Source organism: Anabrus simplex, chromosome 1 (genome assembly GCF_040414725.1).
Source record: "Anabrus simplex isolate iqAnaSimp1 chromosome 1, ASM4041472v1, whole genome shotgun sequence".
Lineage (NCBI taxonomy): Eukaryota > Metazoa > Arthropoda > Insecta > Orthoptera > Tettigoniidae > Anabrus > Anabrus simplex.
Window position 1 is genome coordinate 163990484 of NC_090265.1, and position 26019 is coordinate 164016502.

Genomic DNA, 26019 nt, shown 5'->3' on the forward strand with positions numbered 1-26019 from the left:
AACCCTTACTCAGGTACCCAGATTCCAGACCACCCGACAGAGATGAAATCAAGCGCCACATTGCCCGTCTCAAAAATAACAAAGCGCCGGGGGAAGACTCAGTAGTAGCAGAACTATGGAAATATGCCTCAGAAGAATCACTTGATATCTTGCAAAAGCAAATAGAAGAAATTTGGAACAAGGAGACCCTACCCGAAGATTGGAAAATAGCTTTGATCCATCCATTACACAAAAAAGGCAGCATGAAGAACATCAACAACTACAGAGGAATATCTTTGCTACCCGTGACTTACAAAATTCTATCACTTGCCATCCTGGAGCGTTTGGAAGCACAAGTCGAACATAAAATCGGTGAATACCAAGGAGGGTTCAGAAAAGGTCGCTCAACAGCTGAACAGATCCAAAATCTCAAAACGATCATCAGATATTGTACACTAAGGTCCAAGCAGTATGTGTCTGTCTGTGGACTTCAAGAAAGCGTACGACTCCATTGACCGGGAAGTCCTGCTACATATCTTAAATGAATTTGGAGTTGATTTGAAACTGCTGGCATTAATTAGAGCCACCCTGACCGATACAAAATCCAAGATGAAGTTCCACGGATGTCTCTCGCATTCCTTTGACATCAAAACAGGAGTCCGACAAGGTGATGGGCTATCCCCGATACTCTTCAACTGTGTTCTTGAAAAGATCATCAGAACCTGGCGGGTGAGATTACAGGAAACCAACTACAGTCCATTGAGAATAGGAACCAAATCCAAGGGGATCGCAACAGACTGCTTAGCATTTGCCGATGATATTGCTGTTCTCTCAACGGACATAGAAACCGCTAGAGCTCAAGTTGAAATTTTAAAGGAAATTGCCGAACAAACTGGTTTGCAGATATCGTTTGAGAAAACAGAAGTAATGACTAACATCAAAGAGGCTCCACCAAAACTCCATACAAAATACGGGGATATCACCCGAGTAGACAAATTCAAATACCTGGGTGAGATCATCATGAAAAATGGACTGGACAAAGAAGCACTTCAGGAGCGAGTACGCAAACTGGAAATAGCCTACCAAACATCCCGCACAATCTACAACAAAAAATGCCTTTCCCAAAACACCAAGATACGTCACTATGAAACAGTTCTGAAGCCAGTAGTTCTATATGCAGCCGAAACCCTGTCTCTAAATGCCAACAAAGGACTCCTTGAAGAACTGGAGGAAAGGGAATGCAAAATTGTGAGAGGAATCTTGGGATCAAAGTACAGAAATGGAATCCATCAAAAGAGATCCAACAAGGAAGTCTACAGCAAAATAGAGAAAATTACCAACACAATCAGAAAAAGACGGGCACGATTTTATGGTCATCTGAAAAGAATGGACGGAAGAAAGTTAACTAAAGAAATCTTTCACTTTTTTGATTCAAACCCCAAAACCACAATCCCTGGTTTAGAAATACCAAAGAAGACCTGCAAATTCTACATATCTCAGCTGAAGACGCCTTTAACAGATATCTCTTCCGCAAGAAAATATTGACGAACGGGCTAAACCGAGACGAGCAACCGAAGAGAAGACACGGTGCCCCTTGGACAGAGGAGCGTAAGCAGGCCCACTCACAAAGAATGAGGGAAATTTGGGCTCTAAAGAAGGCCAAGTTCAGTGTCAAATGCAACAAGACTTAACGTGGTCCTTGATGGCCCCAGCGAATTATATATATATTATAATATTGATCATTATTTGAGATCGGATTTCCTGGCGGAATTTTAGCGGATTTTTTGTATCATTTAGCGGATCTTGAAAATATTAGTTGGCAACACTGTACCGAACCCGTAGTCATAATTAATATAGTTTGCGTGAAATTCAAACGACAGGCACGTGACTTTTAATTTCTATACAGTATGTCCAGTGGCTGCTCGTGAAGTTTGGTATGGAAGGGGAACGTCATGGCTTAAATGCAGACATGGATAATATACTGTAAGTCTGAAATATTCACCTATATTTACAGATCGAAGTATGAACAATAAAATACAATAAGGAAAAGCACACCTAAGTTTACCTTATCATTAATTCCTATGTCTGATGCACCCGTCTTTCTCTCTCGATCATAGCCTGCGCATTTTAAAATCTTATTTGTCATTATACTTCTCAGGAATATATTTATTCTATATAATGTCATCGTTATGGTTATAATCTTATTCCGAAATGTGTAGCCTTTTTTTTTTTTTTTTTTTTTTCTTTTTTCAGAGAACTACCTGCTACCCTTCTCGGTCACTGTTTGCTTGTGACCGAGGTTCCCTCATTACAAGCTAGCGGCAACGTTTGGAGAACATGTACTTTAAACATCTGCTCTACGGTCACATGAGGGTTGTGACCGTGAGCTCAGGTGCACGATTTTACGCTCTATCCTGAAGCCAGATTTCGCAGTTCAGAAGTACTAGTCCCCTTTCTCATGAGCGTAAAATCCCTAAACTCCTGTATATAATGTACTGAGAAGTAAAAATTAAAATATTCATATTTTGTGGGAGAGCACGTGACACTGTGACTTTATGCACCAGGAGCGACTGACTAATATTAGATACAGTCTATGGACAGCCATTTTACACTTACAATGTAACCAATTTAAATGTATAATAAGATAACAATCGGCATAAACAACAACATTAAGTATCAACAGTAAATAAGTAACAATAACAATGTAATAACAATGGTAACGATAACTGGAAAGGGTCGGTTACAGGGTTAGCAAGTAGAAAGGTCAAGGGTTGGAAGGGCGGAAGAAAATGGAAACCTCGAGAGGACCAAAGGAATCTTTTAATTTTGTGTTCGAAGGATGCAAAGTGTGTGAATATGTCAATATCGGGTAGTGAGTTAACAAGAGTTGAGAGACGGTGGAAGATACAGCGTTGGTGTAAAGTTAGGGGGCTAGGAGGGGGGGGGGACTTCTATCGGGAAGTATGTTGTAAGAGTATTACATTTGGCATAGCCATCGATTATTTTCTGAAGGTGACATAGATCGGAGAACTGTAAACGGCTTCTCAGGTCAAGTATAACCAGGCAGTTCAAGAAGTTAGATTTCGTTTTGTTCTTAATAACAGGTTTGCAAGTCTTAACCATGAAAGAGAAAAGGTTAAAAAGTACTATTTAGTTGAGATATGTTTCTGATAGCAGATGAGGACCAAATAGGGGAACAAAAGTCAATACTGGGAAGAGCATAGGAGACAAAGTATCATTTTAAGGCATTAATGTAATTAATTTCAGTGAACCTTTATAGAATGCCTAGGCTACGCATAGCTCGGGATTTTATTGACTCGATATGAGCAGAAAGGGCAGTTTACAGGCTATTATAACACCTAGGTTTCTTACCTGAGAAGACGATTGTAGCGTAATTCCCTGGACGGTATAGGCAGTGTTCATTCCTTGCTTTAGCAATGACAAGATATTGTGTTACACTTCTTAACATTGGTAGAAATATTCCATTTTTTAAACTCCCATCAGTTGACCGGAATTTCTAATGCAGCTGCTGTGATGAGAAGCTAGTGGCCTTGTCACTTGATTATCATAAACCTTCGGTTCTTTGCTACGCATATGATAACGGTCCTTGGAAGTATGTTAAATGTCTATGACTCATCTTCAAATACTGTCGCATAATGAAGGTAAACATGGGAGTAAACGACCTAGCTGCTTGATTGTGTGCTTCCTTGTTCTCCTCTAACGAGTGTAGTTGACTTCCAGTGGGTGATGGAGGAGGTCTAGTTGAGAGCGAGTAGGGAGCAGAGTATAAACTGCCTCGTGGCAATGTCTGCCCGCATCTTCCTTCATTCTAAGTCCTAATCCTCTCAACGTCCTTCCTACCTACCTCTCAACATATTACTTTACTTTACGGTCGGGCTGAAATTTGTGGCGTGATAGACGCCGAGGCCACCCCATCCGTACACACGCGCGCGGTCAGCCTCCATAAAACTGTGAGGAGAAGCCTGTCGTTGGGACTTAGCCCTTGCTAAATGAATTGTTCTACAACCCCTAGCAGTCCTGAAGCATGTTACCAATATCCTGCTGCTTAACAGTGAGATACAATCCTAGTCTAATAGAGATGAAATGGCACGTTACTGGAGTGGGCTAGTTAAACGATACAGTCTTAATTACTCCCTAATGTGGTGCAAAGTTAATGCAGTAAAATTACATGGTAAGGTTAGATACAAAGGCACAATATCAATCACATTAATTAGTGAATTGATGGTATTCTGTACGAATCTGACATTACCTTCTATTAGCTGCCTCGGTGGAACAGTGGTAGAGTGGGAAGAATATAGAATACCTATTGTAAGAGATGAGTGGTGGACTAACTGAATTTGTCATTCTTTCCACTCACATGCGTTAGCCTCCTTACTTTCACCTTTTATATCCGATTCTCCTTGGTCAATTTTTATTTTCTTCTGACCTCGAAGGTATTAGGTTTTATGGGTCCTAAGGATTATTTCATTTTCATGCCTTTCGTGGTACTTACCTTCCTTTTGCCCATACCTCGTTGTTCGAAGTGTTGGACCTCTACCATTTTCCTTCTTATTAGGGTTAATAGGGTATGGTTGCCAAATTGTACTTCCTCTTAAAACAATAATCGCAGGGCTGAGTGGCTCAAATGGTTGACGTGCTGCCCTTCTGACCCCAACTTGACAGATTCGGTCCTAGCTCAGTCCGTGATATTTTAATGCTAAGTACGTCAGCCTCGTATCAGTAGATTTATTGACACTTAAAAGAACTCCTACGAAACAAAATTCCGGCACCGGGGCGTTTCCGAAAATCGTCAAAAATGTAGTTATTGAAACGTAAAAACAATAACATTATTATTAAAATAATAATCACCACCAACTCAGTGTTAGAGTGTCCGACTCATCATCCCAAGGTCAGAGGTTCAATTTTTGGAGGGTGATACTCCATGTCATAGTCGTTCGCATGTTCTGTGGCGCACTTGGTGAATTACAATAAGTTAACCATAGGAAATGCCCACTAGAATTCCACTCTCATTGATAGATAGCCGAATTTAACCGGAATGTCGAAATATATGGGTAGAGCATCTGTAACTTTGTGGTTTAGGTCATACGATTATTAATAGTATTACATTCTATTAATTCTGCTGTACTTCATTTTTCAGTTCTCTTAATCGATTCCATGTGCTTCTCATTTACCTTTCTCCCAGCATGTTGTTGTTATAGTTGATGCAGGCTTATCTACCCAAATTCTTGAAAAAAAAATATAGAAATATCTAATGAAACTAGTGATACTTCTTCTTCTTCTTCTTAATCTGTTTATCCTCCAGGGTCGGTTTTTCCCTCGGACTCAGCGAGGGATCCCACCTCTACCGCCTCAAGGGCAGTGTCCTGGAGCTTCAGACTTAGGGTCTTAGGATACAACTGGGGAGAATGACCAGTACCTCGCCCAGGCGGCCTCACCTGCTATGCTGAACAGGGGCCTTGTGAAGGGATGGGAAGATTGGATGGGACAAGCAAGGAAGGGGGAAGGAAGCGACCGTGGCCTTAAGTTAGGTACCATCCCGGCATTTGCCTGGAGGAGAAGTGGGAAACCACGGAAAACCACTTCCAGGATGGCTGAGGTGGGAATCGGACCCACCTCTACTCAGTTGACCTCCCGAGGCTGAGTGGACCCCGTTCCAGCCCTCGTACCACTTTTCAAGTTTCGTGGCAGAGCCGGGAATCGAACCCGGACCTCCGGGGGTGGCAGCTAATCACGCTAACCACTACACCACAGAGGCGGACACTAGTGATACATTTTTTAATTTACACATTTTCTGTGTAGATTTAGAATAACAAAACTTAAATTCAAGTACTTTCTGGCAATGTCACACTTTTAGGTCAGTCAACAGAGAAACCGTTTCATTCGATCTGAGTCACGGCTACATAAATTCAGTTGCAATTTGAAACAGGCTAGAAAACAGAATTTCACGGAGCTCTCAGTTTCCACAACTGTATATTTATCTTTGCTGATATAAATTTGCGCATCATCCTTGTATTCCAGCGGAGATATTTCTCATATAATAGAACTGACTTGCATTTGTAAAATCTTTCTTAATTCATTCATATTAAAACAACTGACCATCTATGACCATCAACTCTAGACATAATGTGTTGTCGGAACTAGAAGATTACGCGTGCTGCTTTGGGGTTTTTCGTAATGTAATAATTGTAGAAATAGGAATGGCATATTTACCCCATCCCATCCTTTTAGACTGCATGTGTGAGAACCCGTGGTTAAACCACAATAATGTGTGCAAATATTTGTATAGGGTTAGAATATATAGCTCCCCATAGCGCAACTTCATAGGAGAGATTAATAAAGTATGTTATAAAAGATAAATATTTATTGTGTTGTACATTTAAATAATAATAATAATAATAATAATAATAATAATAATAATAATAATAATAATAATAATAATAATAATAATAATAATAAAAATAATAATAACATCAGACACTACAATACTGTGATTAAACCTGAAAATTTATACGCGAGTGGAACGCTGGTTCTCAATAGAAAAGGGGATCTAGATAGTATTCTGAAGGAAGAACGAACGATCATGAGGAAAATTCTTGGTCCAGAAAATACTGAAGAGGAATACGGACTGAAATCTCGTAAAGCAACGGAGAAACTGTCCAATCTGCCAGCAGATATTAGAAAACGAGTGCTGAAATTGTATGGTACGTTCAAGAACGCCCAACAACAAGGCTTACACACAAGAGCGTGACATACAGCAGAAAATTAAAGAGTCTAGTATGGACCCAAGAAGTCAGAAAGGATCTGGGGAAAGCCCGGATAGATATATCAAAAATATTAGAAATCTATTCCGTAAAAAATAAACAGGTGGGTGACACATCCAAGAGAATGAATTTCTAAGGAGAGCAGGAACTAAGTGGTCTGAAGAAGGGACGAGAGCTCACGGAGAAGAAATGAAAACCATTTGGAAGACCAGAAAGGCAAATCATTAAAGCACTGCGTGATCCATTAGGGTCCATACGCAAATAATAATAATAATAATAATAATAATAATAATAATAATAATAATAATAATAATAATAATAATAATAATAATAATAATAATAATAACCTATAGCCGGTAAAGGTTTCTTCATAGTATACGGTCGATAGATGACCTCCATGTTTGTAAGGATGAGGACATCACCAACGCCCATCCCCCGAGGCAAACGAATTAACCAATTACGTTTCAAATACCCGATTCGACCGGGAATCAAACCCGGGTCCCTCTGGTCCAAACTCCAGCCTGATAACCATTTAGAAATGGAGCTGGGTAAATTTAAATAAACTAACGTTATTATTTAGGCCTCTAAGACAGAATGGAATTCATATTGATATCCATTTCAAGGGGAAAGAACTAGTATTCTGTTCCAGAGTATCTTGCGTAAGAGAGATAATTGAGAATGGGCAGTGCATTACTTTTTATAGTTAACTCATCAGATAGGAAGCAATTAAGCTATACATGTTCGTTATAATGATTTGTTAAATTCATTGAACTGATATCCAGGCTGTTCACTCTCATTTTAACATTTCCTTTGGAAATTATGTGATAAGATATTTAAAACTCAGCTCTTATGAGGTACATGGAAGAAAACAATAGGCCTACGCACCGAGTGAATTGGCCGCGCGTCTCGGGTCACTTAGCTGTGACCGAGCTCGATAGCTGCAGTCGTTTAAGTGCGGCCACTATCCAGTAATCGGGAGATAGTGGGTTCGAACCCCACTGTTGGCAGCCCTGAAGATGGTTTTCCATTGTTTCCCATTTTCACACCAGGCAAATGCTGGGGTTGTGCATTAATTAAGGCCAGGGCCGCTTCCTTCCCATTCCTAGGCCTTTCCCATCCCATCGTCGCCATAAGGCATATCTGTGTCGGCGCGAAGTAAAGCAAATAGCAAAAAAAAGAAAACTTAGCTGTGAGCTTGCATTCGGGAGATAGTGAGTTTGAATCCTATCGTCGGCAACCCTGAACGTATATTTTCGCTCGCGTATAAAACTTCAGATTTGATCGCAGTATAGTATTGACTGATATTATTAATATTACTATTATTATTATTATTATTATTATTATTATTATTATTAGTATTATTATTATTATTTCCTCATCTTTGTGTCGCCGAAATCCCTCTACCATTGCGTTAGTACGACATTAAACCACAATAAAGGTCGATAAACAAATATTTATCGGATGACAATTTCAAGTTAGTCTGACACTCGTATATGTTTAAAAGAACTTTCATTTATCCTCCTCCTAACTTGATTGTCATGCTAGTGGACAAAGAAAATGTTCACCTCTCTGATTCTTTCAGGATAATATTGTACGTTGCGGACACACGATGGCTGCGGCTTCTTGCTTCGGTCATTCTTGGCACAGTGAAACAGGCCGCTGGCACTTCATTCCGTCTGGAGGGGTAGAAACTTCATCCGTTATTTACACCCCATCCGCTACTTCTCCTCGTCTTGAATGATTGAGGCACCGGAGAGGTTGTGAGGAAGCTTTAACCTACCTTTGAGACGATCAGTTCGTTAAATTACTCTTCTTAAAACTCAGTTAGTCTATGGAATGTAATTATTTCTGTTTTCGTATTGACGGTTGATTAAAGAAAGAACCAACAGTCGTTCCTTCCTTACCCACTAATAAAATATGAACTCTTTCTGAATCACTCAAGATATTCAAGCATCATTAAATCAGTTCTCAGTATTTCTAACTAAAGGCGCAAAATACTTGTACCGAAGGAGTACAGTGCTGCGTGGTTTGAGCCGTTGTGAGCCTGCATTCTGGAAAGGTTGAGTCGAACACCAACATCGGCAATTCTGAATAGAGTTTTCCGTAGTGTCCTATTTTAACACAAGGCGAATGCTAGGGATGTATCTTATTTAAGGCCACGATCTCTTTCTTCCCAATTCTAGCCGTTTCTATCTTATTGTCGCGGAAAATCCTATCTAAGTTTGTGCGAAATCAAACCTCTCAGCTAAAGAACGTAACTGAAAATACATGTTGTCGCTGTGCCTCGAAATACCCATGTGATAATGTTGAGGGGAGAAAAACTGGCCCGCAGCACATGCATCACTTACGACGAAAATTAGTTGAGATAGGCCTAGTTCATGCAATACTGAACCTTAGAGGATAGAACACTTTTTAGTCAGAATTTTAAACTGAAATATTATCGCATGGCGGTTTTTTCTAGGCGCAACCACGATGTAGGTCTACCGTACTAGGTAAGGGGTCTTATTTAAAGTATACGGGTATGAGTATCGCCGGAGGTCACTTGGAGGAAGCGGTAGTTAAAGTGCGGCGAGCTCCAGATACTGGGAGCTCAGACGAAGCGGAGGTGTTAGGGGGAACGGTGATGGGTTCACTCATTGGGTTGAGCTTCGGCGCGTGTGTTAGTTATGGCTGGAGCTATTGCTATGTCAGCGGCGAGATGGTGCGAATATGCTCAGCGTCGGTGGGGAGCTGCGGCGCGGTACGTTTGTACCTACTGCATCAATGAGACCTATGTGTTGAGGGCCGGCGCCACCGAAAGGTAACGGGCGCAGTAGAATGGACTGGCATGAGTAGATATTAAGGCAGTGTGATAAACAATGGCTGTGGTGTCAGCGACTGATCGAGTGATAATAATATTGGTAGTGGTGGTGGTGGTGGTGGTGGTGGTGGTGGTGGTGGTGGTGGTGGTGGTGGTAGTTGATGTGGAGGTGAATGGGGTATACAGAGAATAGGGATACATGATTAATTAATGAGGCGAGACAAAAAGAACTTCAACCTTGGTAGGCAGTAAGGGGAGCGGGCGGGAGGCCAAAGCAAACCCAATCCAACCCAACAAGCTTGCTCTCGAAAAGAGGGGAAAGAACCCACCAGAACCCAAGAAGGGATGGTGTAACAACCCAAGAGGGAACGAGGGTTAAACCCCGAAGCGAAACATTGCGATGGAGTCCAGAGGAGGTACCCCAGGTTACACTGCTTAGTCCACTTAAAATATGCTATTTTCTGGTGACAATAAACCACCATGTCAGATTTGGCCGTGGAAGTGATCGTTGGACTCGGAAAAGTTCGTATACGTAGCACAGGAACGCTATGTTCTACTAAAATGTTTTCATTCCGTACCCTGATGGGGTGCGGCGGGCCTCCTAGGCGGTAACGCCATCTATGTGGCAAGGAAGATTTGTATCGGTGATGCGATTTGTGGAGAAGGTGAGGTGGGTGGGACCGTGGCCTATAATAGGGTTCGTCCCGCGGCATTCGCCTTATTGCAGGAGGATAGAAAACCACAGAAAACCATTTTAGCGAGGTCCGCCTCCCGAATGTGGTGCTACATAGCTAGTAAGCTAGCTGCCGTTAATCTGAAGCCTATTCTCCTCGGTGTGATATATACAACGATGGATGACTAACTAACCATCTACACAAGTTTTCAGTGCGTACCCTGAAGCGTACGTCGGAACTCTTAGAGGGTAACACCCTCCAGGCCAGGAGATTTGTTACAGTGAAGGAGATGATCGGAGAAGTTGAGAGGGTTGGCGGCCGTCATCTATATTAGGAACTGTCCCGGCATTCGCTTTAGTCCAGTGTAATGGAAAACCACGGGGAAAAACACCTTTCTTAGGACAGCCGACGGTGGGGACCAAACCCTCTCCGTCTCCCCAATACAGGGGTGTAGAGCCATGATAGAGCCGTGGGCACCCATCCTCTGCTCGATTAATCGGTCGGAGTGCAGAGCTGTCGGACCACGGACCAGCCATGGCCACTTGCAGGCCGATACCTACACAGCAATCGCCGACCCAGGATGACTGCTACAATTACTGAATGTTTTCATTCCTCCAATGACAGGGTAAGCGGGTCTCATGAACGGTGACGCCGTCTCTCAGGCCAGAAGATTTGTTTCGGGGAAGGAGATGTGCGGAGAATGTGAGAGGGTCGGTGGCCTTGGCCTACTCTAGGAACTGTCTTAGCATTCGCCTTGGTGCAAGAGAATGGAAAACGTCGGCAACCCATTCTCAGGACAGTCTACGGTTGGGATCAACCCCTCCCCTCCCGAATGTAGAGGTGTAGAGCCACGCTAGAGCCGTGGCCAGCCCTTCCCTTCACCTTGAAGGAGACTGAACTTCGACTGAGGGACAATGATGCTTAGTCCCATGCAATGATGGTGGGACATGAGGAACTGTGATGTGAAAACCGTTTATCTAAAAATGAATTACACATGCAGTCTCGCAAGGTAGTGTACCATGATCCAAATAACACTGCTGCAACATTGCAGTGAAGAGGAAGGAGTAACTATATTATTATTAGGCCTGGCCGCAATACCAATTTATCCGGAGCGGCAGTTGATATGGACTTGGCCCAGTTTTACGGCCGGTTATCCTTTCTGGCGCCAATCTTATGTGGAGGGATTAGACTATTCGTTATTTCGTGTTCCTGTTATGTTTATTTTTCTGAAATGGTATTTATTTGGGGCGTCGACCTAAGAAGATCTTTTGCCTCTACTTTGCACCATGTGTTGTGAACCTGCGTGTAGTTGGAAATGGCGGAAGTGAAAGGAAAGGAACATCAAGGACGACGCAAACACCCAGTCCCCAGGCCAGGAATATTAATCATTTACAATTAAAACTCCCTGTCCCAGCCGCGAATCGAACCCGGGGCCGCCGGGTGACAGGCGGACGCATTGCCCCCTACACCGCGGAGCCAGACTCCTGTTATGGTTAGTAGTCTAGAATGTCGTGTATACCGTTATACAAAGAAAATGTATTTATACAAACACGGATACTCCAGAGTAATCAACCATATGCAGTTAAAATCATCTGCCCTGGCGGGAATCGAACCCAGGGCCCTCTGAATCAAACACCAGTAAGCTGAACATTCAGACATGTGGGCGGTCTATTATTGTCAGTTCAGGTGCCTTTTGCTAATTTGTCGTCTCACGCCACTGAGAACTTTCCAGTCTTTCCAACGCGGTTACAGGTTTATAATAATAACAATAATAATAATAATAATAATAATAATAATAATAATAATAATAATAATAATAATAATAATAATAATAATAATGATTAATTAAATGCTGGCAGTAGCAACACTGGCTTGATATCTCGAACAAAGGCTGGGAACTGGAACAGCGTAAGTCGCTCAAGATGGAGGGTAACATACAGCTTATAAATCCGGCGTACTCTTGGGAATCCCTGTTCTCTATAGCACCAGTATAATTGGCATTACGAGTATGGCGACTGCGGAGGAGATTATAGCTCGGGATGTTAGCAAATCCGACAAATTGAATTCTGCGATTCAGCCCATTTTCTTGAGAGTTTGTTTCGGATCGCAGAGGCGGGAGAAGAGAATAGAGAATGAGAGGAACAAGATGAAGTGAAGAGAGAGAGAGAGAGAGAATGAGAGAGAAGAGAAGAGATCAGATAAGGAGATACGTATCGACTATCAACATCGGAAGTCTAGGCACCGTTAGTACCACGATAGTATCAACCGAAACCCTGTTTACATTCCATCTGAGAGATGAAATATTGAACCTCAGATACAAGGAAACTTAAACTAAGCTCCGTAAAAGGAGATACAACTGATACTTTAATAATAAGAATGGAGATATTTCTATAAACCTAATCTATCATCCAGTGAAAATGTAAATCGATCTGTCAGTTCTGTCTCTATCTGTGCGTATGTGTACATGTACAACTACGTGAAGTCCCAATCTGTGCTACTGTAGTGCGTGAAGTGGGGTATTTAATCTTTCTTTCCCCTTCTCTTTTGGTCATATGATTACAGCAGGTACCCCAGGACATTAATACAAAATGTACTGAACCAACACTTGTTAATATGACGTCGATCCGAAAAACCAACATACTAACTAAAATCGACGATTCATGCCATGGGCCTAGATTTAACCACTTACCTTCCAACTACCGTCCTTGTCCTATCATGGAATGTGATTTAGTACACTAGGATCTGATGTTCAAATTTACATTCTTTGTCTCAAAAATAACTAATAAATACTGATAAGGTGCATTTGCTCAGATGATAGTGAAATTTAAATAATGTTTAACAACTATTCTTCAGAATGAAAACAATATTCAAGCTAGCTTATAGAATTTCAGTTTCCCTAGTTAACTGGATGATCTCTTGTGTTATAGCTCCCTTTTAGCTTAATTCATATCTACTTGTACGGCTACTATTCAGGTAAGTTTTTGTATACGTACAGAATTATGTATAATTAATTAAAACTTCCGTCATTGAGTGTGATCTTTGAATATATTGATAAGACTGATAACTACATTAAAAACTATAGGGAAAAAGAAATTTTGATTTTCCAAAAGTAAATGATAATTATAAACAATTAATGTCTCATTTTAGAGACTATTTTAATAAATTCCTGCCTGATTCTCAATCTATGTTCCTCACCAATGGTTGAAACACAAGTGACTGTCTGGGTAAGTTATGGATAGTTGGCTGTCTGGATGCGGTTAAATTTCAATATGCAGTGGTGTGATTTAGCTTTCAGCTCAATCAAGCATGGGGTATAATAGTACTGTAACAGCTATAACTTCAATAACCGTATAATGTGCAATCAGAACTGTCGATTCCTGTTATTGATTCATTAAACTAATAATTTACATGATACATCCAGTATCTATGAACATGTCTTTAACAGAAGACAATATACTAGCCTATTTTCTAAAATATGATGCAAATGAAGTGGAACGAAGTTTGTATTTATAGATAGAGTACTTTGTAATTATATGGAAAGAACATAAAAGAATAACCACCGGTTACTGATGTCTTTCAACGTAAAATTAATTCGTATGCAAGTTTCTCAATTTCAACATTAAGAGCAGGCGAGGCAGTTTAGATGTATTTTCCTTTGTCTATGCCCTGCTAAATAACACTTTTAACATTCACATTTTATTGCTAACATGTTAATACTGTGAAGTACATGTATTGAATAGAGAACATAACGTAGAATACAATAGTTTGAAGAATTAAGATACAAATTTAAAGGAAGTGGTAGTATCACTTCCCAAACCTATATCCACTACTTTCTTTTCGGGAAGTGAAGAATAGTAAGTAAACCCAACGAACGAATTTCACAGACAAGAAGATAATTAAACTTGACGACGTTGATGATGATGATGATGATGATGATGATATATTCGAAATTAACTACCGCTTTGGTAGAATCTCATTCACAACAGGGTGGTTTTAGAGGCAGGATATAAAATTGATAATTTGAGATCCCTTAGCACCAAAGCCATTTTCAATCTACTTTTCTATTACAGACTTTTGGACCAATTACTTTTGCAAATCTGTTATGTGATACATAATAACTTGAATTTCTACTTCAGTACGCAATTAAACTAGTAACATTGGATTAAAATTCCATACAATGTCACGTTTTTCAACAAGCAAGTAATATTTCAATTTTACTGAAAATCAACGGATAACATAGGTCCTTGACTGTGCTTTGATCTTTTTTTTTTCGCTAGGGGCTTTACGTCGCGCCGACACAGATAGGTCTTATGGCGACGATGGGATAGGAAAGGCCTAGGAGTTGGAAGGAAGCGGTCGTGGCCTTAATTAAAGTAATCTTACATGCATTGGTGTGCATCCCGTATAGTGCCATTTTCATGATAAAAAATGGCATTACATAATAATCACCAAGCTCTACATTTTGATAAACACACGGCAAAAATGTAATGTACAAAGTTTTCATTTTTCAAGGAAATGTTGGTAAAAAAAAGTAATGTACAAAGTTTTAATTTCTCAATAAAATGTTGGTATAAAAATGCCAATTTTGTTCAGACTTCGCTATTATTAGAAGATGGAAATATAGGGTAAGGTTGATAGATACTCAGTTACCATATGTGTTCGCACTAAATATTTGGATTTAATGTGACGCATATGAAAATTCTAGTAAAAATATACGACGACTACTTCATATCATAGATTACAGAAAGACTTCAGATTACAATAAAATTCAGTACTATACTGATGATGTAGCCCTAATTTCCCATGTTCAATTAAAGATCTGAATATTAAGTCGATTAACCCCATACGGATGCTATTTATTTTCGCAAAGATTTCATTAATAATTATTAGTAGGCTAACCTGGAATTTTCCTTTTTAGAATTACGCTTTATTCACGAGTGTGGTGGAATAAAACCTTATATTCGCATTTAAATAATAATAATAGGGCAGATACCAGTCCTTTCCAGTTCGATCTACTAATTTCAAGTAGTGAAATATGATAAATATTCTTCTTTAATACTTTGAAATAAAATATTTTTTACATAAGCCACTGTCTTTGTTACGGCGAAGTACGCTTGAAGGGTGGGAATGTGCCGTATTCTTCCCCATTTTCTGGCGAATCACTGAATTACCAAGATGTCACTTTGAGGTATCCTTTGGCATCTCAACGACGTTTTGATTTTGTGTTTTGCTTTTTGTGCATTAGAATCTTCATTGTGATTTAGAAACTCTTGTCAAATAAGTAATAAATACATCTTTTATCGTGAAGGGAAAGACCATTTGTTTGCATTTTTAAGAATTTGATTTTTTTTTGCTGGTGACATGCCACACTAACTCGCGGTGTATTTTTCAGATGTAAACATGGTAGCCGAGCCAAAACCACACCAGACTGGTAGAAAAAGGCAAAATGTTGCAAAAACTGGCAACGATTGGTGAGTTTTTAAAAACCAGATTTTACTGTTTTTGTGAGACCTGACAAATTAAATGTTTTTTGTGTTGGAAGAAATTTTTGATATTATAATATGTAAAAAACCATTGATAACCAACAAGCATTATTAGCCTTAACAGATAAATACATCATTTTGTGGTTCAATCAGAAGTTTCATTTCGATTTTGAATTTTGATGGAATATTTTTCCCTACATCCGCGGACTAAATTTTGATCTTGATATAAAATACTATGGAAGTTGCTGGTATCATATCTGTTGGTTATCTGGAACTGGTGCATGATACCTTCACCTTGTTGCTGTGCTTAATGGATAAGTTAACGGCCTCCATTATTCTATAGAGGATTTTAAAATGAACTCTTATTTTTTTGCACATTCTTAATGGTCTTCACCATTATGCAACGGCTTCTTTACGAGAAAAGGGGACTATCTCATTGTTAAGTATTTATGATTTCGTGTGTTTCGTGTTTTTGTGTACTTATCAAAAGACTTCACTTTCTTCAGCCATAGATTTTTGTAAAAGTACTTCTTTCGGGAATAACCTAACTTCCTGTAGTGATGATATTGCTTATTTGTCAAATGCAACATTAGTACAGATTTTTAGATATCACCTTTAAATTAATAGATATGTTTGTAAAGTATGTTTTGCAACACTGAAGAATTACTTTTCTTATAAAAATATACAACTCGTTTTATTTTGTAATAAGAAGTTAAATCCATTTTGGAAGCTTTGGAGAATAACATGCATGTAACTACTTCCTAAAATCCCTCTATTTCATCGATCATACTTCACAATGTTTATAGACCTCCTCACTTGTTGTAACGAATTTACTCCAATAATGTAGCATTTGTTGTGCATTGATGATTATGTATGTTTAACGCGGCATACCGCAATGACTAAAAATTTAATAATGTCGACAATATGGGCAAATACCTATTTTTCTAGGGAAATTGACTTTTCTTCTTGTCATACTGATAGTCGAGTGGCTTGCTTCTTATAATATTTGTACAATTTTCACGACAGAAGGATATCTGCAGTACTTGAGTTATTTTCCTGTTGACGAATTTCCTGTTATTTTATTAAAATGATTTGTTATCTATGTGATATCAGCCTTCTAATATCTAATGGTAAAGCTATCTATTCCCTACTTGACTGTAAGTATTCTGTTCCTAATAACTGTGATGGGTCCTCCCGTTATAATGTACAAAATTTGGTTGAACACCATAACATTACTGTACATCATAGACGTGAAGCTCACAGCATATCTATAAATATAAATAAGACGTTACTTATTGTCTCACTCAATCATACTAATTAATTTGATGGTGATGCAAGAAATGAAGGAGAGAATGATAGAGAACTACAATTTTCGATATTAAAAGTAAAATCTCTTTGCGTTGTGCTAGAGCTTAATTATACTGTGTTTCTATCACTCTATATAACATATAATACGAGCAATATAAGTATAATAAGGCTAGTCCTTCAGCTGAAGCTTCGAAGTGTGCTGGTCGTAAACAAGATAATTTAGATTTTAGAAAGTATGCTTCTGTATCATGAATTATAATATGTCTTATTGATCGTGCTGTACATCTGTAATTTTGTGTTTATTGTAAATAATTTCTGTACCACAACCACCTGTAGACGGTAAAACACTTTAAATGGAATTCTTAATTCGCACATTAATGTTTGTGATTATCTCCGTCCACAATGGTGCAAGAGGAAAAAATTATTGAAAACTGTCCATTCTACGACGAGGGTGACCTCGAGGTTGCGAAATATTCTATTATAATTACAGAATTTGGTTATAAAATAATGTGAGTGAAACAAATTCGCGACTATTGCAAGCTTGTGTTTGCCCTATAATAATGTGTATGTCGACTCCTTGGTCCCATTTTCTGGAACAGGGTCAAGTGTAAAGGAAAATGAACCTTACTGTACCGTACTGTAGCAATGTATGTTTGCATGACATATTTATGCACTCCTAGAATATGATGTATTTAGGGTTCATTTTCCTTTTCATTTCTGCATAGGAAAATAAACTGAACGAAAGATGTTCTGGCGGACTGCATATCAATATGTGGCGTGACCATTCTTTAAGGAATTAATGGATAGGAAGAGCATTGTCACATTCACGGTTTTGGCACCACAGCAACGATATAGTAGTTCACATTCCAGCTCCTAGAGGTTTCACAAATTACGGGTGCTTTAATGTGAAACTATATTCATTCATGCATAGCCTACCTGTATTAGTAATGTGCCAAATTAATTTAATTCTGTTCTAAACTCATTTGGGAACTTGCAAGGTTCATAAGCATGAATATTGTTTTTCTCATAACTTTATCAGGAGAGAAACGTCTAAGTTGTAGCAGCGTTCATTGTTAAGAATTCAAGACATAAATGAATAGGTTACATGAATACCTGCCTGATTCACAAGCTGTTTTACTGCAACACGTGGTATTGAAAAGTACACATTGGGAATTGCTCTGATAAAATTTCGCCGCTTATAACAAATTATTTTGTAGAAGATAGCATGTGCAACATAACAAGGTGAGGTTGATGAAGTGTGGCCTAACTTGGGATGAGAGTTGGACGTTGTAGCAATTCAGACGCATGACACATCTAGGATCTCTCCAGATGGTTTACCTGTCCGTACGTTACCAACATCAGTGGCTGATTCGAGGTGCCACGCCGTCCATGTAATCGAACAGCTAACAGCTACAGAAAGTTACGACAGCTGACAAGCGGAAACTGCGGAGTGGTGAAACACATAGAATGAAGTCCGTGGCTGTTTTAAGAGCTTACACCAACGTGGAGCCTACAAACATCAGAAACAAGAAGTGTGTAAATATTTCAGGTATAATTTCTTGTAAGCCTAAAGTTAATTGAAAATAACAATAAAAAACTGTAATTGCTGACGCCAAAGAAATATAGGTATGTGAGTAAGTAGATTCAGTTCATGTGTGACATTTATTATAATATATATATGCATCATTTTAATCTATATACTTCGCTTCAGTTTCAAAATAATTTTCGTAATGATAATAATAATAATAAGAAGAAGAAGAATAGCGTTACTTCAAACTGCATTGTAATATAAATGGATGGAGAGAAAGGACGATACAATGAGAGTGTCCGAAAAAAGAAAGGGGACGACCGTAAAGAATGGAAGAGATGGAAGAAAGACACTCCGAATCTCTCACAAATGTTTTACGTCGGAAGAATTGTCTAACTTACAGAGTTCGCGTACAATTGCTGCAATTTCATGTCATTTATATTACAATTATATTTTATATGTAAAGTGAATATGGGTTATTTTCAGTTATCGTGTCCTTGAAATTCCGATTTATGTCTTCCTTTCGCTTCACCCTCTGGCCATAAATTGAGAAACCTACTCTAGAATTCAAGTACCTTGTAAATACTTTATTACACTTTAAAATTTTAGGTTGTGAGCAACTGCAAAATGACCTCGATAATGTAGTAAGATGGACAGTACGCAATGGTATGATGATAAACGGGGTTAAAGTCAGGTTGTGAGTTTCACAAATAGGAAAAGTCCTCTCAGCTTTAATTACTGCGTTGATGGGGTGAAAGTTCCTTATGGGAATTATTGTAAGTACAGTACCTAGGTATTAATATAAGGAAAGATCTTCATTGGGGTTATCACATAAGTGGGATTGCAAATAAAGGGTACAAATCTTTGCACATAATTATGCGGGTGTTTAAGATTTGTAGTGAGGATGTAAAGGAGAGGGCATATAAGTCTGTGGTAAGACCCCAACTAGAGTATGGTTCCAGTGTACGGGACCCCCACCAGGATTACTTGATTCGAGAATTGGAAAACATCCAAAGAAAACCAGCTCGGTTTGTTCTGGGTGATTTCCGACAAAAGAGTAGCGTTACAAAAATGTTGCAGAATTTGGGCTGGGAAGACTTGAGAGAAAGGAGATGAGTTGCTTGACTAAGCGGTATGTTCCAAGCTGTCAGTGGAGAGATGGCACGGAACGATAGTAGTAGACGAATAAATATGAGTGGTGTCTTTAAAAGTAGGGAAGATCACAATATGAGGATAAAGTCGAAATTCAAGAGGACAAATTGGGGCAAATATTCGTTATAGGAAGGGGGTTAGGGATTAGAGTAACTTACCAAGGGAGATGTTCAATAAATTTCCAATTTCTTTGAATTCATTTGAGAAAAGGCTAGTAAAACAGATAGGGAATCTGGCAGCTGGCGATTGCCCTAAATGCAGATCCGTAGTGATTGATTGACTCAAGCGACGGAACACTCGTTATGAAGCTCATGCTCTGAATACAGACACTCCACTGGATCTTGGAAGCTACATAATCTGCTATCGTTTAACCTTATAATCAATATGGCATAGGAGATTTTGAATAATTTGAGTGTTATAAAATCTTCGTTTATGATATATATTGATGATAATAATTGTATTTTTAATATCCGCACCACATGAAGTGCTCTGTATAGCTCAGCTCCAGATTTCCTATCCCTCACTTAACCAGATGATACTCTTTCAAGCCTTTTCACCACTAATGCTATGTCAAATCTACCATGTTCATATCCTTTCCAATAAGTATTTTTAATTCTTAAGTGCTGACGTCGCAGGAACTTCACTGAACCTGCTGCTGTTAAAATAATCCATTGCAGCGGCCATCTTAGTAAATATTCCTCACGACGATTCCACTGACGGCAGGTTAAAAGGCATAACACGAATTTTTTTCGGGTTGCCCTTGAAATAAGAAAAGAGTAAAATATTTAATCTCTGCTAGGAATGAATGGTTTTAATAATGTGTGTGTAAAATGTAGCCAGGAAAAGGAGTAGTTGACCTTAGCAGAGACAAATGTGATCCGTTACAGGTTTTATTGGCGTTCCTTTTATGAAGTTCTGCTTGGATTAATTACTTTGAACTTTGCATTTACTGTTATAAAGTTAAACATATATTTTATTTATGTACTTCTGTGGAAACGTTGTGTACTGTCTGCATTCATGAGGGTTTTGTGTCTTTATTTTAAAAGTGTGGTGCATTTTGGTGATAAACGTAATCGGTGTTAATTTTCCAATTTCTAATTTGTTCAATAACTCGAAAATAAATATATAACATACTTTATTTGAAATAGGCTTATCAAAATATCCTTGATTAACTACCACTTGAGCATGGTCCCTGTGATTGCATATCAGTATAAATTAAAACAAAAATACACATCATTAGTTCAGGGTTGCAAAAAAAGGAAAAAAGAAATAATGATACATTATCCCCTTCCTCCACTCTTTCAAGCATTTTAACAATGTTCATTCCAGTTAGCTAGGGGCTTTACGTCGCTCCGACACAGATAGGTCTTATGACGACGATGGGATAGGAAAGGCCTAGGAGTTGGAAGAAAGCAGCCGTGGCCTGAATTAAGGTACAGCACCAGTATTTGCCTGGTGTGAAAATGGGAAACCACGGAAAACCATCTTCAGGGCTGCCGATAGTGGGATTCGAACCTACTATCTCCCGGATGCAAGCTCACAGCCACGTGCCTCAACGCGCACGGCCAACTCGCCCGGTCATTCCAGTTAGCAACATCTACTGTAACGTTTATTAGTTAAAATTGCATTAGAAATACACATACTATATAAATATTTAGGGGCGTAAATAATGAAAATGATAACCTACAACCTGTTATCCAGGCAGTAACCGGGTCAAGGATGGAATGAATGAAGCCCTTATCTTGGGCGAGGATAGGAATTTTGACGGTTGCCGAAGCCTGTCGCACTCCTCTGGGGCAATGATTAATGACTGGCAGATGAAATTATAATGGAGAGTGTTGCTGGAATGAAAGATGACAGGGAAAACCAGAGTACCCGGAGAAAAACCTGTCCCGCCTCCGCTTTGTCCAGCACCAATCTCACATGGAGTGACCGGGATTTGAATCACGGAACCAAGAGGTGAGAGGCCGACGCGCTGCCTGCCACCTGAGCCACGGAGGCTCCCTAGTGATGTAAATAATGATATCACAAAATAAATGGTGTAATCTACCTGTAAATGTTGTATAAATGATGTATAGTTTACAGGCCTAAGTGATAGTTTCGATAGCTTCTTCACTCCATAGATACACTCTCCAATACAGTAGTAGTCATACCACTGTGGGCTTTTCATGCAATGCAGTTCGTAGTCTGAAATTTGGTGCTAGTCTACTGTATTGTTCTGTTCTTCTATTGTCCTGCTCTCGTGATATTCATCACAGCACTGTCTCAAGGACCTAGGTGAATATACAGCTTTAAGGAGAACATGGTGAGGTTTAGCTGAAGCCTAAGGCTGGTTTCACACCAAGGAAGTCTTTACAAGTCAATCCGGTCACGTCTGGGTACCACTAGGTCCGTCAAGGCCAAGCCCGTCTAGTCAAGTCCTATAGTTTCAAACCAAGCACGTCTAGTCCAGTCATATCCCCAGAAAAAAGGACAAGGTGTGGATAGAACTCAGTTTTCCTTCTGCCTTGGAAATGGAAGGTGAGTTTCACAGTTTTGCTCCGGACAGTTCGCCGAAAATAAAAAGCAAGGTCGCAATTGTGGGTTCATCCGATTAATTTCAGAACGGATATCTGTGTGCTTTCTCTCATTTGTTTCCCGACTTGGTGAACGATCCGTTCAAATTTTATATTTTTTTTTTCCAAATGAGATATAAAAGATTTGTGAAGCTTGATGACCTGGTTCGAAAGGAAGTTGAAAGGCAAAACACTAATTACCGAAAGGCCATGCAACCAGAGCTTCGGCTAGCAATATTGTTAAGGTAAGTTAACACAAATACTACTTTTAATGCAAATTAGTATTTATTACATCACACAAAATAATTTCAATACAAATGATTTTATTTTAACATAAATATTATAATTACAGTGATATTAACATAATTACAAAGCACAGGCATTTAAGAAAATTGTATAAAAGAAAATCCACTTTTCCAGATTCATGCACAAAACGAAAGAAGGAAAAAACACTAAATAACTACATTGCTCAGAATGTGACTCGTGTTGTCAAAACAATGAGACTCGACTGGACTGACGCATCAGAATCAAGCCCGGTTTGGTTCCCCTTCCACTTGACGGGACTGGTTTAACCTTGACTTGACTGAGACTTGGTCTGTGTGAATGAAATATAGCGGTGGTAGCCCAAAACAAAGGGAGACTTCAGTGTTGGATTTTCCTGTTGACGGACTAGACGTGACTGGACGTGTTTGGTGTGAAACCAGCCTAAGACTCATTCTATGTTTGGAAGAATATTTTACGAATTTAAAGAAGCATTGTTGATCAGTCATGTCTAAGATCTCACGTAAGGCTCTTTAAGTCCGTCAATAAGCATGTTTATGCCCAAATTTCTTATTTTAATGTTATTGGGACACTGCATTTTTTTTTTCCTCCTGTTACTGTGCAGTAAATATTTTATAACCGAAACGCTCGTTTGAGTACTACGATGATTCATTATATTAAGTGTAAATACAGTAGAACTTCTGTAATCCAAAATAATTAGGGTTGTGTGCTGTTCGGATTATCCTAAAAAAGTATATAGTACTGTAGATACAGTATTGGCAGCCAGATTCCAATGCAGGAGTTTTAGTTCTCTACGCAAAAATGAGATTACCCATTTTTCTAGTTGAGTGGAAGTTACTCTGTTTTCCTGTGTAAGTGAAAGTTACTCAAACAGTAATGTTAAACAGTGCTTTACAAAGCACAATGAAATACAACAATGACGTTTTTATGCAACAAGTGCGTTTTTTGTAAGCGCAGTACAGAACTAAGTAAAATACTGCTTAGTATTTGCTATTACACTGTCTAAAATGCTATGCTAGGATTTAATTAACAATGTGCTGTACAGAAAATTTATCTGGATCCTCGTCCTCTAAACACTACCTTAAATAAACAATCCTAAGTAGAGTACCATAATGAAATCGTTTTTCTAACATTGCGTGTGGGATTTTTTTCTTCCTTTATTTGTTTTTCTTACTGGGATTTTGCTGTACGTTATATGTATCTCATGTGTTTCTCTAATGCGTTTATTCTAAATTCCAAGACCGAGAAGTGTGAAAATGTCAAATTATCCTCCAAGAACTGAAAATGTGGCCATAAATCATTGTGGTAAGTATGCACGAATATTTAAGCCTAATACACAAGGTAGGCTCTTGCACCACAGTGAATAAAGGAACTGAACGGGAGGTACGCTGCCTCAAAAAGACTCGAAAAGTGAGGAAGAAGCGTGGTGGTGGCGAGAGGTCGAGCGCCTGCGCCTCGTCACCTCAGTGTGCATAGTCCAATTTGTTTACTTTGAGGAGGCATGGGAACGTTTTGCTACCCGCCTCTCCTGCACCGCACCTCTAACTGTCGCCGCTTCTGTGCGTGTGCATTGCGCCATACGGGGATAAACTCCGTCCACTAAAAACACACTGTGAGGCAGGGAATCAAGGCGGTTAAAATGACAATAGGGACCAAACGTTAATGTTGTTTTGTAACCTTAATTTATCCGGGGGATGTCTCCATCGTTGTTCTGCTTGGTCTAGTTTGATTTTGATTTCCGAATGACGGTGTGAGTGAAGGGATTAGGCCCATTGTATTCGTGCAAAACTTCACCGCCCAGTTTCATGAACCTTAGGCACCGAAATAGTGAGTTCGCAACATAACTGACTTCTGTGGCTCCTTTTGAGACATTTCGCAACAGTCGTCGTCTGAAAGGACGTAGCGTTATTTGCCCATTTGAATCTGGATGAAAATTTTGAATTAGAGCGTTGGTTCCTAACCTCATTTTAATTGGTGATCCCCTGTTATTATTGGCTAGCATTTTTCGCAAACCTGGTACAAATACACGGTGGCATGACGACTGAATAATTTACGCAACGATTTCTCATCAAGGCGGCGGCATTTCAAATCGCCGTCAATATATGTCAGATTATTAAATGTGCCTGTGCTTCGGTACGGTATTCTATGTTGTATACGGATTTATCCGCAAATTACTGTAAAGGCAGTGAGTAAGATTATATTAAATGGCATGTCTCTTAGCACTATCCGAAAAACAAAACAGGGAGAACGTCATACGTTGTCGAGTTCGGGAGTTTCTACCATAATGGCAGGCAACTTGGCAACTGTCATTCACAATAGAGATCGAGAGTTTTCATTATAAAGACAGACTGCTTTCCCTAATACCAGTCACAATCGAGTTCAGTCAGTCACTACTGATATGCATTTAGGTGGCAGATTCCCTATCAGTTGTTTCCCTAGCTTTTCTTCAAATGATTGCAAAGAAATTGGAAATTTATTGAACATCTCCCTTGGTAAGTTATTCCAGTCCCCAACTCCCCTTCCTATAAAGGAATATTTGCCTCAATTTGTCCTCTTGAATTCCAGCTTTATCTTCATTGGAGTTGGAGAGATTTGATTGTAATCGAGAAATGCAGCGCTATCTAACGTAACAACAATCGAGACACGCCAATTAGTCATAGGACCAAAGTTGTAGATCTCTCAAATTGAACGGCGTTTGTACTATCTGTTTTGTAATACGATTTACCTTTTAGCCACCAATTACTAAGAAACGAAGGTCTGCACCGTCATTAAAATAGTTACGTAAAATTTCTTGATTGTTTTCACACATAAATGTACAATATACCTTGGTATATTTATTCCACTTCTATATCTTCCCTTTTGCTTCTCTTTATTCTGCTGTATTTTTATCGTACACTTCTCGCACCAAGGTTGATAATCTGCGAAGAAGGCACCTCAGCAAGTGTTGATGCTCGCTCTTCTGATCATGGGCGCCCGTAGGATCTTTTTCAGGGAAGGGGGCGGGGGGAGGCACATCAACAATTTTCTTGAATATAAAAACCAACATAACGACAGCAACATTCAGTTGTTTACTGAAATTTCCGGTTATAACAGATGCTAGATGACTGTGAGTAAGTTCAGTTTATGAAAAAATCTTGTGTGATATTAAACAATTGAACATCAACCTTTTTAGAATTCCAAGGGGGGAGCCCTTCCCCCCACCACTTTGTGGGCGCCCATGCTTCTGATGAAGCTGGGAAGCATGAAGGAGCTTGTTGGGGGGTTAAGAAAGAGTGCATGAAGAGCTAGGTAGACATTCGTACGCATTATACAGGGAGAAAGGGAATGTTGTACCGCCATCACATGAGATAGCAGAAAATAATATTTGCATCACATACATAAAAAGCATAATTATTTTTCGGACAAACTTTAGGTACTGGGAACGTACAGCCATGGCGTTGTAAAACACACTAATGTTTTGTAAGGTAATAAAATAG

The 26019-nt window shown here is 39.2% G+C and overlaps 1 protein-coding gene across 2 annotated transcripts in view; it reads left to right on the top strand.

Annotated features, from left to right (window-relative positions):
• Positions 1-26019, top strand: part of LOC136885364 (uncharacterized) — a 1248630-nt gene that overhangs the window by 446188 nt on the left and 776423 nt on the right. For both annotated transcript variants that reach the window (XM_067157879.2, XM_067157886.2), the window contains exon 4: positions 15628-15706. In XM_067157879.2, coding sequence (XP_067013980.1) covers positions 15628-15706 — 79 coding nt within the window. The remainder of the gene's footprint in view (positions 1-15627; positions 15707-26019) is intronic.